Genomic DNA, 18,721 nt, shown 5'->3' with positions numbered 1-18,721 from the left:
GCCAATGGGAGGCGGCGGCGGCGCGGCCCGCGCCCTCACTGGCTGCGCCGGGCCCCTGAAGAGGGCGGAGCGCCGCGGCCGCGGCTGCGTGAGCGCCGCCGCCAGTCCAATCCGCGCGGGGGGCACGTGGCAGCCCCCCGCGGCGCGGCCAATGAGAGCGCCCGCTCCGAGGGCGGGGGGAAAGAGCAGCAGCGAGCGCCATGGCAACGCCCGCCACGTCAGCTCGGGCCCCCGAACGGCAGAGGCGGTGGCTGCGGGAGCACCGGCCCCGCCCCCCGCGGCAGGCCCCGCCCCCCCGCGGCAGGCCCCGCCCCCCGCCCCCGCGAGTGGAGCCGGGCCGCGGCCCACGCGAGGGGCCGCCCGCGGCTCGGGCCGGGAAGGGCTTTTCCCGTAAGAGTCCCACCCGCTCGCAGCTGCGCCGGGGCCACGTCAGACACGCGCGGCGCCTCCAGGGAGCCCCAGGCCCTCCAGTGCCTCCCCCAGGCCCSGGCAGGAGGCCGGCACCTCCCACGGGAGGCCGGGGGGGCCGAGGACTGCAGAAAGAGCGGGCGGGGTGCTAGCACGGTGCAGGGGCCGCAGCCCACTCTGCGGTGCCCCTCGCGGATCCTTCACCCTCGGATTAGAGGCCGCCGGCTGCTCGCCCAGCCGCTGCCTCGCCCCCACCCGCGTCCTTGCCTTGCTCCCGCAGTCGGGGCGGGTGCAGAAGTTGTGCAGCACCCACCAGCACTCCCGGCCAAGCGGAGGGCTGAGCAGCCTCGCTCCTCGCGACCCAAGCCTGGAACAGCCCCCAGGAGCAGCGAGGCTGCTTGTCCCGATTATATCGCTTAACCATTGTAACRGAGCAAGTGCCGGAGGAACCCAGGYGCTACTTCAGAGCAGAAGCAAGCAGTGCTATAGCACGCACCGGCATCTTCTCACAGTCCCGAGGTGGGATGGCTGAAGCCTCCTCATGGAGGATGCCGGGAGGAGGTGGTGCRGACGGGAAAGCCCGCGTTTCTTCAAGGCCACGCTTCTGCACTCGTGTTCACCTGAYGGGGTAAGTGGAAGGTCTGGAAAAACTGACCAAAGAAAACTCAAACGCCAGATCCCAGAGTCACCGTGTCTGATTCGTACCCGTGTCACCCTCAGGGTGTCTCCCAAGCCTCCCCTTCCCACACGCAGATGCCCTCGCACAGGGTGACAGTTTAGGCACACAGCATCTCACCAATGGTCCCACAAAGGCTGGAGGAGCAACCGCTTTATATTGAAGCATCCTTTATTAATCATCTGTATCAGGCACACATCTGCTCAGCAATGGTGCATGACAAGATACAACAGTTTACAGCTAATCTGAACAGAGGCACATGTTTACAGGACCGGGCACGGCAAAGGGAAGTATACTGAACACTCTGCAAGGACAGCTGAAGTAAAACGCAGTGCTTACGCTTTGTTAGGAGGCTGGAGTCCAGTGAGAATAAAATTAAGATTAGAACTGACTTGTGCTTCAGCCAGTGATTTAAAAAACAGTTACTCTCCTTGCATGTAATAAATAGGAGGAAGTGCAAAGAACTCCTCTTTCTCATTGCTCCCACACACACAGCATCAGTGGCGTTAGTCTAAAAAGGCGGCGCCTGGCACAGGAGAAGCGTTCAGACTGAGCCATGGGGCATCCGTCAGCAGGGCGTAGCACAGAGTGAGCCAGGGCAGGAGCCTGCTGCCGAGAAAAGACATCTAAGCCCAGCCAGAAGGCAGCCAACGAAAGCTTTTGGCAGCACGTTGTTACGCTCAGCGTCATTAACAGCAAAACGCCAGAAAGCTCCCCCAAGGTGGCTTGGGCCATGCACCCCGAGAGGGGCCCTTCATCCCACCAGCCTCCAAGCACCACCACGTAGTACTAACAGGCGCGGGGTCAAAGCTGTCAGCACAGCCACAGGAACCGCGCCACCGGAGCAAGTGCAAATTGACTTGCCTCCGGGGCAGCCATTCTTCAACTGACCATGATATTATTTTTAATGAAAAATCTTTCAGACCCAAACAATAAATAGGTAAAATAGTTAAGCTCCAGCGTTTTCCCCATTCACACACACKCTCCAAGGTGCCAACTGTGGGACTCTCCTAATGCTGCATCTTCAGTGCCAAAAAGCCTGCCCTCAAAAGGCCATACCGCAGGGGCCAAGCGGCCACCCGGCACCACCGCGCTCCTCAACACATCCGCAAGCAGCACTAAGAGCAAGCCTCAGCATCACAATTCGTGTGACAAGCAAACATTTAGGGGGCAGCCCCGGAAGCCCGGCGTGGGCCGCAGCAGCCCCTCGGAGATCTCTGCATCACGTTCGTCACCACCAGCAGCAGCAGCTCCGCAGGCAGAGCCTGCCCCGCGCACGCTCGTACCGGGAAGGCAGCCCGGGGACCACCAGCGTCCCGCTGCGCAGAGGCCGCAGCCCCGCTCGCCCTGGCCGTGCTAGGGCAGTTACCCCTTGGTTCCTCTGCCCTCTGGCAGTGCCGGGGAGGCTGGGCCTTGGGCAGAGAGGTGACAYTGCCTTGCTGCCACACAGTGGCTTTAGGTCTCTGAGCCACTGGTGCCCCTTTGAGGAGGGCTGAGGTGCCCACTGCGCTTCTCACGTACTTGCTCCCCTCGTGCAGGTGGGAGGCCAGTGTTACATTAATACCTGTATTTAATGGGTGCTAAGCTTATAATGACAACATTAGAAGATACACAAGAACTAAGCCACCAGCACTGCCACCTCTAGTGTGGTTTCTGTGCCCTGTGAACACAGAGATGCTCAGGGAGGGGCACGTGGGTTTCTTCCCACCTTTGGCTGGGTAAGGGTCTGCTCTCAGCTTTCAGAGCTGAGGAAAACCCCATGTAGAGACACTGTACAAAAATCTTGCCATATGCAGCAGTTTGATCTTTCATCCCTTTCCTCCCTAAACCAGCTGTCTCCCTTAAAGGCAGCCTGCTGATCTTCACACGAGCTCCGATGGGCACTATGCTGATGATGAACACCGGCCCCTRGGTGCAGCCGGGTCTGAACGCACCCCCCACACCACCACAGCTGCTAGGCCAGGGTGGCATTCGCACCCAACTCCTGTGTCCTCTCAAGATACTGCACTGCAGGAAGGTCAAATCCCCAAGGCCACATCAGGAACATACTGGCGGATTCAGATGCAAATAACCAGCCAGATGCAGCCTGCGGGTGAACTTGCCGGCAGGATTGAGTGCTACTGCGCYGGGAAAGACATCTGCCACTGCCACACTGACTGTGCTCGCCAAGGACACGGGTCAGCAGCCCCAGGAGTACAGCCACCCTCAGGGCCCGAGCCGAGCAGCATTTTAATGCTGCTTTAAGTAGTTCTGGAGAAGGGTGGCTTTTGGAGGGAAGCCATGCCAGCACAGACCAAGAAAMCCAGCAAGCAAAGTGGAAAACCCCAAGACTTCTGTACCGGTAGCACATAGTATTTTGGAAACAAAGCAAGCCAGGCCTATCCAGGCACAATTGAGGACATGTGCATCCAGCCTAATCACCATGCATGCGTTAGATACAATCTAGAGGTAACAGCAGAGGTTTTAGCAGGTCTGGAGCTACACCACAGCCRCCAATATCTCACTGTTACACTACAGTGAGCTCCAGCTTGATAGAAAAGGCTTTGAAGGCAGATGGTGTGGGAAGATGATAAAATGCTTCCAATTCTTAGGAGTTTCTGGGGCTTCCGGTACCCTCACAGCAAGGGACTGAAGCCAGTGACAGGACACAGATCAACATCTTTAACTTTTGCCAGGAGAAAGAGGAGAAGAAATAAAATAAAAACAACAACAAAACAACAAAAAAGTCAACAGCAGCTTTGGGTCTTTGTTTGACTCGGAGCTCAGGCCTGCTCACTGAGCATCCAAAAAAGCTGGTGACAACAGCTTGCACCTCGCAGGTTGATTTAATTCATATTAAATTTGCTAAACAAAACTCTTTGGTGGAACAGCTCCACCACGCTGCAGCAGCAGGCTCTAGCTAGTGCCTAAAGGTTAATCCTGGTATGGCTCTTATCTTTAGCTGCAAATCCAAAGCACAATTCTGACTTAAAAGGAGATATATTTGAAAGGAGAGAGAGACCAGCTCGCAGTCCAAGAGAAACGCATCCAAGGAGGTGATGTTTTGCATTTGCATCCCGGCACGATGCCATCTCTCTGCTCACATACCACTCTACAGTGACAGACCTCTCCGAGCTCACGCCCTGCACCCAGGGGAGCTCGCTGCATTCCCGCACAGGCTGACGCTCAGCTTGGCAGGAGCTCTTGGGTCTTCTTCTGCCAGCTGACATGCATGCATGCAGCCTGTTTAATGTTGCTAACATGACAGCATTTAACACGCAGATTTCTGAGCCTAAGTGCTTTTATCTGTGGCTCAGCCTGCCAGAGACAGCAGCAACTCGGTGATGAGGAAGCTGTCAATATTTACCAATATTTAGAATACTTAAAACAATTTAAACACTGCTTTTCCACACAAAAAAAGAAAAACCTCATCTGACTAATCATCCAGTTCCTTCCAGGCACTAGTAGTGCTTCACAGCAAGAACAGCCAAATTAAAAGCAAATGAATCACACACCCCATCTACGTAAGGCTGCTGTAGAGCAATGTACACCAAAGTACCATCATTCTGGAAAGAGTCCAATCAGCAAATCATACCTTAAAAACTCATTGTGAGAATTTTTTTCCTGGAAAATTTACCACCTCACAGCAACAGAAAAAAAAAAAATTTTGGTCCTTCCTGGGGAAGTTTGGGAAAAGTAAACAGGACTCCAGCCCAGGACAGAGAGGAACTCAGACTCRCGAAATGCTGCAGACATCTGTTCTGACGCACTGCACACATGTGCACAGAGCAAGAATCAAGAGGAACGTTAAGTGCAGGATTCCAGCAAGTCCAGCAGCAGCAGCAGGGTGCAGAATGTTAACTGCAAGGTAAATCAGCTCCAGGGAGGCTCAGAGACAGTTCGGGCAGCTACCCCCAGGTATTTCAGCTGGAAAAAAGGAATTCGTGAGGGCTTCTGACTGGAGAGCTCTCCTCATCACCAGAACTGGTGCCATGCCTTCAAGCCGAGATACGCTCTTCCCCCTCTGCATAAGGCTGTTCCGCATTGCGCCCCCCAGGAGCGGGTTGCTCAGCCCCTGCAGGGAGGGGCTCAGCTGGGCAGACGGGTTTGCACAGCCCTGGGAAGCACAGCCGCTGAGCCATGCTGGCTGCTGTGTTAGCGACCCTCTGCCCCTGCAGGAAAACCYCATGAGCAGGGAGAGCAGTGACAGAGCTCACCCAGCTTCTTTCCCCCAAAAGCATGGGGCTGTTGTCCATGACATTACTCTGGCCGGTCAAGTCAGATTAGCGACCAAGCCCTTTCCATACAGGATCTCAGATTGCCTCCGGCCCTTTGTGTAACCTATGAAGGACCAAAAGTGTCAGTGCTTCTCATCTACAACAATTTTAACAGGTTAATGCAAAACCAAAACACACATCACAAAAGCCAAGCACGGAACCTACAAYGGACAAGTATTTTCTCTCTCTTAGAAGACTTGCAGGACAGGAGTCCTGCTGGAGACACGAAGAATACCGCGTGCTCTAGCACTCTTTTCAAAAATATCACCTAAAGACACTTAAATATTACAGATGATTTGGCATCAGAGTTCAGAGCATCAGTGCCAGCACAGGCTACAAGCTAAGGAAGATGATTCCATATGACAGAGGTTTCACATCACTTCAGGCTACAAAGTGCTACAGCTTCTTTTGGGACTGAGACTGGCACTGCTCTGAAGACATTTATCCACAACTGCTCAGCTCCTGCCTACCCCCACAAAAGCAAGCTCAGCTCACTGCAGGCAGCTTCACCCACACCTCACTCCACAAGCCCAGCAGGGCACCTGCGCCAGGTAAGATGTATGGCTCTTCTCAGGTCGAGTCAGTGACAGGGTAACTCTGTAGGCCGGGCAGATCTCATTTCACTGCCTCYCTCTGCTCTGTGACGTGAAGACTCAAAGTCTGTCTTCCCAATCTACCTTAGAGAGGATGGTGCTTCTGCTTTTTTACCACAGACACCCAAAAAGCCAGGGAAGCCTTCCTTCTCCTCCCCATTGGAGGGGAGCACAGATATTACAGGGTAGGTTGAAAGTTTAACAAAGAAATTCCTTCCCCAAACAAAGACAATTGCTAGGGCCAAATTGTGAAATGGTCTCAATTCAATCACTTAAAAGATGCTTTTCAAGATCTGCTCTGCCTCCCAAGACTTCCATAGTCACTACTCTGGTCACCTGARCACCTGCTAAGGGCAGGCAAAGCCACACATCTAATGTAAACAAGCAAGCACAACACACACACAAGCACACGCTTAAAGCCATCCAGGCCTCCTCTGCACATCACAAAGCAGCAGTAAAGATTTCAAAGCCCGTTTCAGTCTTTTGCATCTCTCCTTTACAGATGACTTAAAAGCAGGGCTAGGAAGCTCTTTGTACATTCAACTGTAAAACATGACGTGAGGAAGAGGAGCAAGACAACTCTCCTGATTGTTGCTACTGCCTACAGCAAGTTTTGGTACAGATATCCTCTCTTATAGGCACTCAGTGGGTAAAATGTAGCCACAACAAACTTGCCATCAAAAATCTTGCCAGTCAGCATTTTTTGGGCAGCTTTGGAATCACCAGCATTTGCATATTCAACAAAGACCTGAAAGAGAGAGAGAAGAGAAACAGCACTCCCACTGCACCACACCGTCCGCTCCCTCCACTTCTGCAGTGCCCACTGCTTTGGGGAAACAGTTCCCAGTCAAATCTTTTCCCTTCACCTTTGGTTGAGCACAGAGCCGTGGTGCTACAAAGGAAGCATCTGTGCCTCTGAACTGGAATTTCACCTCCTGTTCACCATTTCTAGGGGTCACRTATGGGATAAAGCACAATGATGCTTTACATCCTCAACATTTCCTCTCCCACCCATTGCTTTGTCCTCTTCTCTCTCATACCCCAGCTCTTCTTCTAAGGCTGTGCAGGGTCCTTCCAGGTTAGGGAACCTTATGTATGCAGAAARGAACCTGTGCTGTCTCTCAAGGTAAGCAGCTATTTTTAGCACTTTCATCATCCGTGAGATTTAAGGAGAGAAGCAGTGCTGGGGCATCTGGAGTGTATATGGGAATCCACAGCCTCTTCCCTCCGTTCACTTACTTGGCCTTTACCAGGATTCTCTTTTGGAATAAGCAAGGAAACCACCGGACCATATTTCTGACACTCCTCTCTTATGTCTTCCAGGATATCTGAGAAAAGAAAGAGCTGGTTCTTTCACTTTGCAAACTGGGATGAGTTAAGAAGGAAACAAAGGCCAGATCATCAACAACCTTTAGTCAACATACATTATTTTTGCTCCCAGTTTAAGATAAATAAGCCAGAAATGGCACAGAGAAACTGACACTGCTTAACAGCCAAAYCACAAGACAAAGTATCCAAACTGAGGCCTGGGAACACAGATCTGCAGGGCAGTGAATCCCTCTGAGAATGGGGCTTGGAGCACATGGCCAGTGCCTTCCTTGCACACACACAAACATTGGCCTTCTAGCAGCTAAAACATCTAAGATTTGTTAGCATTTTTTTCTGTCATGGCACTTGGAGAAGGGGAACCAAAGTAGCTGCCACAAACCCTTCTTTGTATGAGCAGAACTTAGACTTTTAGACTCTCATCCCCAGAGTAAGCTCTGTAGCTTCTGCCACTTACTTGGATTTGAGAGCAAGTAGAAATGCAAGTTCCACAAACGTGCTTGCTGCATATCACTTATAGTTTTGCTACAGTTCAAGAATTCAAACAAGTTATTTTAGTTCTTTGTCGAGACCTTGGATAAGTTAATTAGCAAACTTCCGAGGATTCCTGCTGTTGGGCTCTACAGGGTCCTGGCCATGTCTAGCAGAAGTTCAGAGCCACAAACAAATAAGGAGGTCTGTGGGCATTTAACCAAAGAAGAAAAATCTAAGATTTTTTTTTTAATTTGGATTCCCCCAGGGATTCACTACAAACTCTGCTTCATATCTCAACCTTTTAGTCCCAGTCTATCCTCTGTTGGCACATTCCACCCAGCTCAGCAGAGAAGCTCCTTGCTTGCTCTTCTTACACCTGCTAAATGCTCCTTCACTTGCTCTGACATCCCCAAATCCAAATAAAATAATTTGAGACAACATTGCTATATGAGAATTGCATGGCATACACCAACCTTCGTATTCTTCTTCGCTCTGTAGAGAAGCATCACTTAGAATATTTAGCAGCCTCAGCACAGGCGTTGGGAGCATCACCAGATCTTCAATATGGGGAGCTGTTTTGACACCCACAAAGTTAGAGAAGAAAAAAAAAGGAATCATAGTCCAAAGGAGCAATAAAACAGGGAGAAGATGCAATATGTGATTTTATCATACACAAGCTCTAACTGTTCTTTGCAGTGCAGTATTGCTATTACTTGTGTTTACAGCTTTTATCCACCCTGCCTCCAACTGTGCACTGAAACTCTCCCAGAAGAATTAGTGCACTATGCAGTAATACTGAGGCCAGCACCTGAAAATGCCTTCACAGCTACAAAGCTAGCAGCAATTAAGACTGGAATTACGGCTGCTTCGCTCAGATTTAGAAGTTGATGCATCTATCAAGGGATAAGATAGTTGAGCAACCTACCCCTTATATATGGGGATGTGAGGAGATGAAAGGAGAACTACTCTGCAACTTGTTTCTCCTTTTACTGCAGGATTCCCACTCTGTGGTACCACACAAGCTGAAAACAGGCTRACCAGATTCCATGTCTCCAGTTCTTAAGCTGCACTAAGGCACAAGCCTCAGCTCTCTCTAGGATGTGTCCTAATTGTTCCCTAAATACCACATAAAACAGGAGACCCCTCCAAAAATTCAGCTGCAACCCACTGTTTCAAAGACTATCACGTAATCTTGGGAGAGAAAAAAAGGGAAAATAATTTAACTTCTTAAATAATACAGTAGTATAGAATAGAGTATGGCCACCAGAGGGAGGCAGATGAGCAGTGAGCCTGTGAACAACTTTCCGGGAGCAGAAATAAAGCCTGCCGCCATGGGTCCTCTGGCCCTAGGAAACGGGCAGCTCACAGACAACTTGGAGTAGCGTTGCATGCATCSTACTATGGAACTAAGAAACAGTCAAGGAGAGCAGATTAGTGCCAAAGTACAAGAATAACTTCTCGTGAGAGAAGACACAGGACTTCTAGAAACCCAAAGTAGCAAGGGTAGGTAGTGTAACTTCTTAAAAGACAAAAGCTTGATTCCATGTTCTCAAAAGGGACCAGCAGGCCAGTCCTGAATTTAAGATCTAGGAGGCTGGCTTACAGTACTTGAAAAGTGTTAATGCATTTTTAATGGCATCTGTAAGCTACAATAGCAGAACACAATACCAGTACCTTACGGTTCTTGTATTTGACAGTTCTGCTTGAGAGCTGGTGCTCATGCACTCCTTCAAGGCAAACACATGCAATCTGCACTCCCAAATCCAGCTTCAGGGACAAGACTCCAGGAGGAGTCTTTACTTTCCAGGAGGGAAAGTAAAAAAGTCAATGGAGATATTTTAACTCCATGGAACAGCTAACTACTGTGCACAGGGCCAAGTAACCCTTTTCCTTGGTCGAGCTCTTGACACTTTTCAAAAAAGAAAAATAACCGAATAATGCCACATACTCCCTGAAGATCATTTCAGACAGGGGGAAGAGAAGGGAAGAAATGTCTCCAGTTTGAGCCRTCTGATTAGCTCTGTAAAGATACAGGGTGATTACTTCCTTGGAAATACTTTTCCAGCTAAGCACTGTATCGAAGAGCTGACCTCTCTACCAGGCTCAGACAAAACATGTGGTTTTCACAGTGCAAAAGGAGATGGTAGGGAAGCACACGCGTTATAAACCTCCTTCTGTGCAACATGGAAGACTCCTTATGAAAAGCTGGGAGGACGAAGGGTCTTATCAGTCTAGACTATGCCAGACAGGGCTCAGAGCCAGCTCTTCGGGGAGAAGTGCCACATTCAGATAAACAGGCACGTTCCAGCTGCAAGCAAACCCTTGTGACCATTCTTTCACAGGACTGCTGGCAATCGAGAAACAATATAAGAACAGAGGATTGAAAGAACACGTAACTGGCCTCAATCTTATAAGGGGCCCCTTCCATTAAAGTGCATAAGTCTGTCTTCATTTCATATGTCCTTTTTCAAGGAAGGGATATAAACAACCCCCTAATACTCAAATCTAGTTGTGCTTCCTGCAGCCAAGTGAGAAATACATTTCCTGCAATTCCCTTCTGTCCTAGGAGGTACTTCTGCCCTGTGTCTCTGCTCCTACCCAAAAGTTCCTAGTGGTATCAACCACACTCACAACACAAAGGGCTGCAGCCTGCAAGCAGCTCAGGAAATAAGTTGATGATCTGGAGAGCCAAGATTTGGCAGTAAATGGCAAGGAGAGCCATTCTCAGCTGTTCTCATTCTAAACTGTGTCCAAGCGAAAGGTAATGACAGAGATAATTTTCCAACTTCCTAGGAAAGAAACAGTAAATGCTTCTGTGTGCAGACAAGCTGACAGCACAACTTTGGCAAAAAAGAGAACCAGTAACTAAGAAAAACTGAAGCTGCTGTATAAAGTTGCCACACCAACCACAGAAGCGGCTTCCTAGTACAAACAGGTACAGTTCAAGGGCTGTGTGTTTAAAACTAGACCAGAGAGCAATATACTATCCCCTCTGCTCTAAAGCAATATTGGTTGCAAGGTTCATGGAAGGTGGCTTTGATTACAACAGTCCCAGTTTCTGAGGTGCAGGAGAAGTTTCCYTGCAGAAGAAAACAGGGATGAGTTTGTTACCTTTCCCTAATAAACAGGAATGTCAACATCTTGATGCAGCTTCAGGAAAGAAAAAAGCTAACCTTCACTGCAAGGTTCATCAAGCAACTTATGAAAAGCATAGCTGAGATTCAAGGGAGAACCCTAGTACAGCTGGAAGCTGGATACCCTAAGCACTGATTTATGCAGCAGAAGAGCTCTTCAGTGGTATTCTTGAAAGCAGACAAGCTCTGGAGAATGTTACTGAAGAAATAAGAAATGGATGTTTAGTTTTAGAGCATAAATGTAACTTATTTTTCTGCAATTTTAATATTAGAACTTGACAGACAATGCAAGAGCCAATTCAGAATCTGAATAGACAGATTGGTTTTGTTTACTGAAACTATACATTGCACTGTGYTGCGYGTTGTTTTTTTTTCTTTTTTTGTGAGTATATATTGGAAAGAAGGGTCTGCAGGCAAATAGTGTTTGACTTTTTGTTTGCAAGGTTGAGTTGGAGCAAAGATAGAACTACTATTCAACGTCTACTCAAAGCTTCTGCTGCTAGTTTATATCATCAATGTGCAGCAACTGCCTTAAATACTGTATTACAAGAAAGTATGAAAATGTTGGAGGGAGGTAATCCTGCCCCTCTACTCARCCCTGGGGAGGCCTCATCTCGAATACTGCGTCCAGTACTGGGCTCCCCAGTACGACAGAGACATGGAGCTACTGGAGAGAGTCCAGCGTAGGGCTACAAAGATGATCAGAGGGCTGGAGCACCTGCCCTACGAGGAACGGCTGCGAGAGCTGGGCCTCTTCAGCCTGGGGAAAAGAAGACTGAGGGGGGGATCTGATCAATGCGTACAAGTACCTGAAGGGAGGGTGTCAAGGGGACGGGGACAAACTCTTTTCAGTTGTCCCGTGTGACAGGACAAGAGGCAATGGGCAGAAATTGAAGCACAGGAAGTTCTGCCTGACCGTGAGGGGGAATGTCTTCCCTGTGAGAGTGACGGAGCACTGGAMCARGTTGCCCAGAGAGGTTGTGGAGTCTCCTTCTCTGGAGATCTTCAAGGCCTGCCTGGATGCAACCCTGTCTACCATGCTCTAGGTGACCCTGCTGAGTGGGGAGGTTGGACTAGATGACCTCCAGAGGTCCCTTCCAACCTTACCGATTCTATGAAACAGAAAACCAGGAGGGCCATGAGCCTAAGGAAGGTGGTCCCAGCCCATCTTTTGCAGACAACCAAACACCCACCCAGGTGGAAAGACTCAGGGAAACACCATCATCTTCCTCAACTGATGAGGAAATGACAGATCAAAGAGATGTCAGTGACAGAGGAACTGTGTTTGACTCGCCACGTTGACACCAGAAGAGGCATGCCCCAACCTTCAAGTCACTGCAAAAATCAGGCTTGTACCCCGCGCTTTGCCGCACTCCCCGCTCTGCCACACCCCAAAATGGCCTCCAGCCCTGTGAGAATCTGGCATTGCTGAGCCAGTCAAAGTGAAGGCAGCAGCAAATGCCTCCATCAGAGACTGCCTTAGTTGGTCACATTCCTGGCTTCTGAGACAGGAAACTTAGCTAAAGAAAAGCCATCAGCCTACCCTAAAAGTACATCAATAGTCACAGTATTGGCTAAGTACTTTTGCCATTTCTGTCTTCCTCAGCTGAATGGTGTTGTCAATACACTCTGGTTCAGTTTGATCTGAACAGAATTCACTGAGAGTGCAACCAAGGAGAGTGACAGCCCACATGGCTAGAGGGACAGGACAGCACTGAGAGCACTTAAAATATTACCGCAGCAAGGCTGGCAAGGGTCACAAAGGACAAGCAAGCAGCAAAGAGACCAGAACCCAAAACACCACAGTCTAACTGCACCCCAGCGCTGCCTGCAGCACATGCTGAGAAAGCCGTGATCAGGGATCACACGCATGGCTTACCAAAGGGAATACTGAAGAATGGGCTGCATAAAGCCTTCTCAGCAGAGGCTCGCTTTCCTTGGTCACAATGAAGCATGCTGCAAGAGAAGAGACACCCTTATGCACTTACAYGGGACAACTACAAATCTGCAAATTCAAATCAGTCTGGAAGCCAGTACAGCAAAATTGCCTATCTTCAAGGTGCTTATGATACAAGGAGAACAGTCAGAAGCAAATCTTTCATTCTGAGCTACAAGCACAGAAGCAGGACTCCTTTGAAGTGTTCTGTGTACACAATGCAGTGGGTTTTCCTTCCAGATGCCCTTCAACACCAAGTTATGGAAGTTGCTCACCCATAAGTTTACAGAAGGCACATGTTCCAGCTCCACCTGTTCAGAACRTTCGACCTATGTCTCAGACACGCATGCACAGTCTCTTGAAAGTAATGACACTATGAGCTCCCAAACCTTTTTGGAAATAGGATTCAAAGCAGGTAATAGGCCAGTACTTTCCTGAGAACTTCCTCAATTCAGCTTTAAATACCAGTGGCTCTAGATGCCTTCTCTGCTGAGTTTGGTCTTCCTTTCCTCTCTGCAGCTTCCAACAGACCGCTGAGTCGCTGGGACAGCGACAACAAACCCCTCTACAGACCTCTCAGTTGGGAGCTGCACACAGCATATTTGAATCGTGACAGCAGTGGAAAAGCACTAGCATCTTCCCCCCCGATTTCTAACACCACTCCTCTAAAGGAGGAAAATCTTCACGGTACTGTTATTTTTCCAGTTTTCCCCAAATACAACTCAGACACGAAATGAGCAAAGCATCGACACTCCAAATAACAAACATTATGACTGATATTCACTATGTGCCTACTCCCAAGTTGTGCCAAAAATTAGAGGAGTTGAAGCATCTCTGCTAATGCTACCACTTTTTACCAGTACAGTAGCAGGGAGGTTATAGATACTGGAGCATGAGGTTTGGGCTCCAAGTTGCCAAAAGCAACAAAGCTTTCTGAGCACGAGAGTACCCCATTAAGAAATTTACTAAATGTTATAAGGTACCTTTTGATAAGGTCTCTGAGGTGATAAGCTGGAATGGCTGAATTAACCACCCCTTCACTGGCAAAAATGCGATCAATGATGGCAGAACTGTTTGTCTGGAAAGAAAAAGCAGTGATGCTTAGACAGGAAAGAAAATACTAGCGCAAAGCTTGTTATAATGTCACAGTACCAGAGCCTTCCTCATCCAGGTCAGAAAGTGATGCCTAATCCCCTTCTCCTGGCACCTGGCTTATGTGAAATATCCCTGACRCTCAAGCCTCACATGTTAAACCATTAGGTGATCACATCAGATGAAGTTTTCCCATTTGTCTATGTGAAATAGGGAGAGTTTCAAGTGCAGACACACTTGTTCTTACTGTGATATTACGATGCTGAATAGATATTTTTATTGGGAAGGAGAGCATGAAACAAATTAATTTATTCAGAGGATAGGACAGAATCAGGCTCCTTATTCATAACAGGACTTTCCTCTTGTTTTCTGAGGATATTCACTTATGAGAAAACCCCAAGTTGGAGCTAATGTTAGACTAAACAGAGTGAATCACTGCTCTGTCACTATGCTGCTGACCTAGCTGGCAGTCACCAGTGATCTACATCATTCTTCCTTTTGGGCCAAGTACAATCAGCACAACCCAGATTACCAGCCTTGGCCAGCCATAGGCTTAAAACGCAGAATTCTGGAGCCCCACAATTTCACTAAGAACACAGGCAGTGTTCACACATGCCAGCTGCACAGGGCAAGGGGGTCTCTTAAGGCTCTGAAAACTTAAATCCTGAGACAATGGAAATGAGAAATCTCCTGGAAACACTAATTCCCAGGTGCTACCTCATGAACCCAGGTTACAGACAGTAAGCACAAGGACTTGTTTGGTGTAAGCATGAGCACCAGCAGCAGTTCTCACTCACCTTCCATTCCTGAGATTGGACTGTATGTTTCAGTTTCATTCCTGAGAACATTTCCAGTAAAACAATTCCCAGACTCCACAGATCCACAGCAGAGGTACACTCCGTTTCACTCTGGAGCCCTGCCTGTGCCAGGCAGTTCTGCAGTTCTGCCTCTGGAGCCCGATACCCGTCTGTTTGAATATATTTCACATCCTGCGTAAGATGAAAGAAAAACAAGAAGTTAGCTTTCCAGACGCAGGTTTTCTACTCCACCCTTAGATCAGCTTAGAGGTCCTTCCAAGTGGGTCAGCTAAATACTGTTACTAAATTGACAGAGAGCATTATACAGCCAGTCATGTTAGACAGGTAGTTCAACTCACTAAACTGCTGTGCTGATGAGGAAAAAACCCAAAGCAGTCTAGAAGAGGAAACACCTCCCAGCAGCACAGTAGGAATGCCACTGAAATCCAGTCTTTCAGGAAGAAGACATTGCTTGGAGGAAAGAGGCCTAATATAAATACTGAGCCTCACTGCAAGATGGCCCATTGATCTCTAAGTGTGGAGCACTCTGGAAACTTCAGGGTAAGGGCTGAATACCTGCAATGTGCTCCCACACTGACTGAACAAGAGCACAAACAGCTTAGCCTGAGCAGTGATGATCAGTAACTGCTTCCGTTATTCAACTATTGATGTTCTCTGGAAAAAAACGTTAAGAACAAGGCAGGCATCTAACACTCAGACRAGGAAATTACCAAAGGTGCTTCCCACGCACCTCCTTCTTCTCTTGCCTTGCAGTCAGAAGCACTGCAGCAATCATTATCTGCTTAGCTGCCGAGGCTGGAGAGAGTGAAATACCCCCACACTGTCTGGTTAAAATAAAATGGATAAATCATAGAATCACAGAAGCGTAGTTGGAAGGGCCATCCGAACATCTCCACTCCAACCTCCTGCTCAGAGCCAAAGCTAGATCAGATTGGCTATGGCTCCATCTGAGTCTTGTGAATCTCCAATGACAAACCGCGCACTGGTTCTTTTCAATATAGGAGGGTCTGTTTTAAAACACTGTAATGTGAGTCTGCTTTCTGGATGAAGTGCAGGACTGAGAATCCTTGCACAGGAGAATACATTTAAATCAAAATTATCTGTTTCTTTCACTTCTGTGAAGATAAAGTTTCCAAAAGGCACTTTCAGGGAACAAAGTCATAAGTGTTTCATAACCTTAAAAAAAAAAAAAAAAAAAAAAAAAAAAAAAAGGCTCAGAAGGGTCCCTCCACCTATCAGCAGAGAGCAGAACCTATAGCAAAGCAAAGGAAGCAATTTAGGGAGAAATATCTGAAATATTGTGAGACATCTACATGGCTGAGACCTTGCTCTATGCTAACCACGCTCTGTTAAACAGTAACAGCAGAAAAAGTTATGCAAGGAAAAGCTGGGCAGAGTTGTCACAAATGCAAGTAACGTKGTCCGACTCAGATAAGAAAAGCATGCATGTGTGCTGCTAGACAAGGCAGTGGGGGCAGGGTCAGAAAGCTCATCGGYCCAGCCAGGAAGTTCCCGAGATTGGGCAGAGGAAATCCAGCCTCAAGAAAGCCAAGGAGAAGGAACTGTAGAAGCAAATAAAACACAAGATCATCTTAGGGAAGGAAACTCATAGAGCAATTAGCAACATACTGGCCCAAAGAAAAAAAAAAATATATATATATACACACATATATAAATCTATCAGCAGCAGACATGGCACCAGGAGAGTGTTTTTTGCTGATAGACAGCAACAGATTACCAGCACAAAACGATGTATGGCCAAAACCACAAGAGAATGGAAGAACAACATGGAAGAGTTTTTAAGAAGTACACACATTAAAATCAGCTACTGTACCAAAGAATTCAGAGACAGACTACCCACGCAATCCTCTAATATTCACAGATCAGCGGGTTTTGCTGTCAATAMCAGGTAAACCAGTTGCAAAATATGAATTTAAAGCCTCTAGATGAGTAGGGTGCAATAGGGACAACCCAGAAGAATGCCTGCAAGGAAAAACTGTAGCTTGTTTACTAGGCTCCTTACTGCACATCATTCAGTGAAGAGGCAAATTTGCTAAGAGGCTATCTGATCAAAAAGCTTTACTGATACCCCTCACAGACTGTTACTGGGGCAAAGGGAGGGATGAAGGAAACTCTTCCGAGCCGACAACAGAATCTCCCGAGGTTCTCTGTAGAAAGATGAGCAGCCCTTGCTTTTATCAAAGGCCATGGAAGAGAGCGAAAATGGCAAGGACAAACTTCAAGAAAAAGACTATCAGTCTCAAGCAAAGGTGACAGTATGAAAAGGGTCTGGAAGCTCAACAAACAGGAAAAGCAGAGAACAGAACAGGTAAGGACTTGTCTACGGCTGTAAAGAAGAGATGCTACCTACTCACTGCTGGAGCAAGAGCTTTGGTCAACACAATTGCACAGGAGAGGAACATACGGACTTAAAAAGGGAAGCTGCTGAAGAGAGGATGAAACTACAGAGAACAGAGACAATGCCAGAGATAATGCTATTAACTGGTGAGGCCCAGATTACTAGTACATGAGATGAGGGATGGTAAAAGGAAATCCTGTGGATCTGGGCACTCCCATCCATCCAGCCACCAAAAAACTAGCAAACCTTCCTGGAAGCTGTGAGAAAACACTTTTTTTTTTTCAGTGTATCATTAACTGTGGAGTTCATTGTCCTGGGTATCACAGAGGCCAACACATTAACAGGAACGAAAGGCATGCAAGGAGAATGGGAACATGTGCTTCTGTTTTAAGGCAAAACAGCATTTCAGCCTTCCAGGAAGCCTTTAGTATCAAACTCAGCTACTATTTTGATCACGTGGATCCCTATGCCCCCACATACAGGAATGCCAGTTCAGATCTGATCCCTGGAAAACAGTCCCCATCCCCATTTCCTACAGCCAACTTCACGTGACCCGAGCTCTCCYCCCACCTAGTGCACATCTGCTTAGCACCACTGAGCTGGAAGCAGCGCAGACCTGCGCAGTTCAACATAGACAGAGACAACTGCTTCAAGAGCAGCACGTGCCAAACCTGATTCCCCTCCTTGAAGCTAAGTCCAAAGTCAATGAGCTTAAAGCACTCCTCCTCCGCGCTCCACAGGATGTTGCGTGGCTTGAGATCTGCATGCACATAGCCTTTATGGTGCAGGAAAGCCAGGGCTTCGAGGACGTCTCGGGCACAGTGCTGGATCATCCACATGGAGCAGCCCTGGTTGCTGGAGTGCAGCAGCAGTTCTGACACGCTGATGTCCAGCAGCTCCAGGAGGAGACAGCGAGATGGGCCATTCGCAGAGTAGTGGTTGGTGAACACACCGTACAGCGTCACTGCGACGAGAAACATTGCCAGGCATTGGTAACGCGCAACGGCCGCGGTCGCCTCACACCACTCCTCTTCCAAAGGCGCAAGAGGTAGCTCGTCCGTTCCCCCGGGCGCGACATTCACAGAGCCAGGGAACACAACAACTTCATGGCGGCAGCCACGTCATGCCCACTGCTTCCCCGCGCTCCAGAGAGCGGGCAGGTCTCAACACACCCCACAGGCTCTGCTAAAGCTAAGGGGAAGGGTCTCTAGCCCTGCCTGCCTGTGGGTGTCAGTTTGGGGGGYACCACACCAGCGTGTGGGGCTGAGAAACTGCATATCCCCAAGGGGCTGGGGGCTCCCGGCCCAGGGAATGGTGCCCCGCTCAGAGCAGGGTGGCTTAGGGATGCCAGGTCTCCCTGGGGGAAGGGGAATGGGGAGAAAAAAGGGGACAGAGGGTGCCAGTTTAGGGATGTTGAGGGGGGTTCAGGTCCCTAGGGATGAGGAGCGYTGGGAGTTAGTGGTGCCAAAACCCAGCAGTTTGGGGAGAGGGGAGCAGGAAGCTGGAGGTTGCAGGGTGCCAGTATGGGGGCTCCCAGGGCAGCAGCTGGGGGCAGGGGTTGCCAGCGTGAGGGCACCCAAGGGTGGAGGTGAGAAGAGGTGCTGAGGGGTGGGCCATGCAGTGGGGGCGCTAAGAAAAGGCACTCACTT

The 18,721-nt window shown here is 48.8% G+C and overlaps 1 protein-coding gene across 1 annotated transcript in view; it reads right to left on the bottom strand.

Annotated features, from left to right (window-relative positions):
* UAP1 (UDP-N-acetylglucosamine pyrophosphorylase 1) overlaps nt 1–18,540 on the bottom strand; it is a 28,216-nt gene extending 9,676 nt beyond the window's left edge. The window contains exons 1-4 of the mRNA XM_085303184.1: nt 17,744–18,540; nt 14,693–14,884; nt 13,787–13,881; nt 12,747–12,823 (exon numbers count right to left, since the gene is read on the bottom strand). Coding sequence (XP_085159310.1) covers nt 12,747–12,823; nt 13,787–13,881; nt 14,693–14,884; nt 17,744–18,052 — 673 coding nt within the window. The 5' untranslated portion in view covers nt 18,053–18,540. The remainder of the gene's footprint in view (nt 1–12,746; nt 12,824–13,786; nt 13,882–14,692; nt 14,885–17,743) is intronic.
* Nucleotides 18,541–18,721: the final 181 nt, after the last annotated feature.

The sequence above is a fragment of the Rhea americana genome, unplaced genomic scaffold, assembly GCF_003343005.1.
Source record: "Rhea americana isolate MKP2758 unplaced genomic scaffold, rheAme1 scaffold_198, whole genome shotgun sequence".
Lineage (NCBI taxonomy): Eukaryota > Metazoa > Chordata > Aves > Rheiformes > Rheidae > Rhea > Rhea americana.
This window is presented reverse-complemented; position numbering and strand designations above follow the sequence as displayed.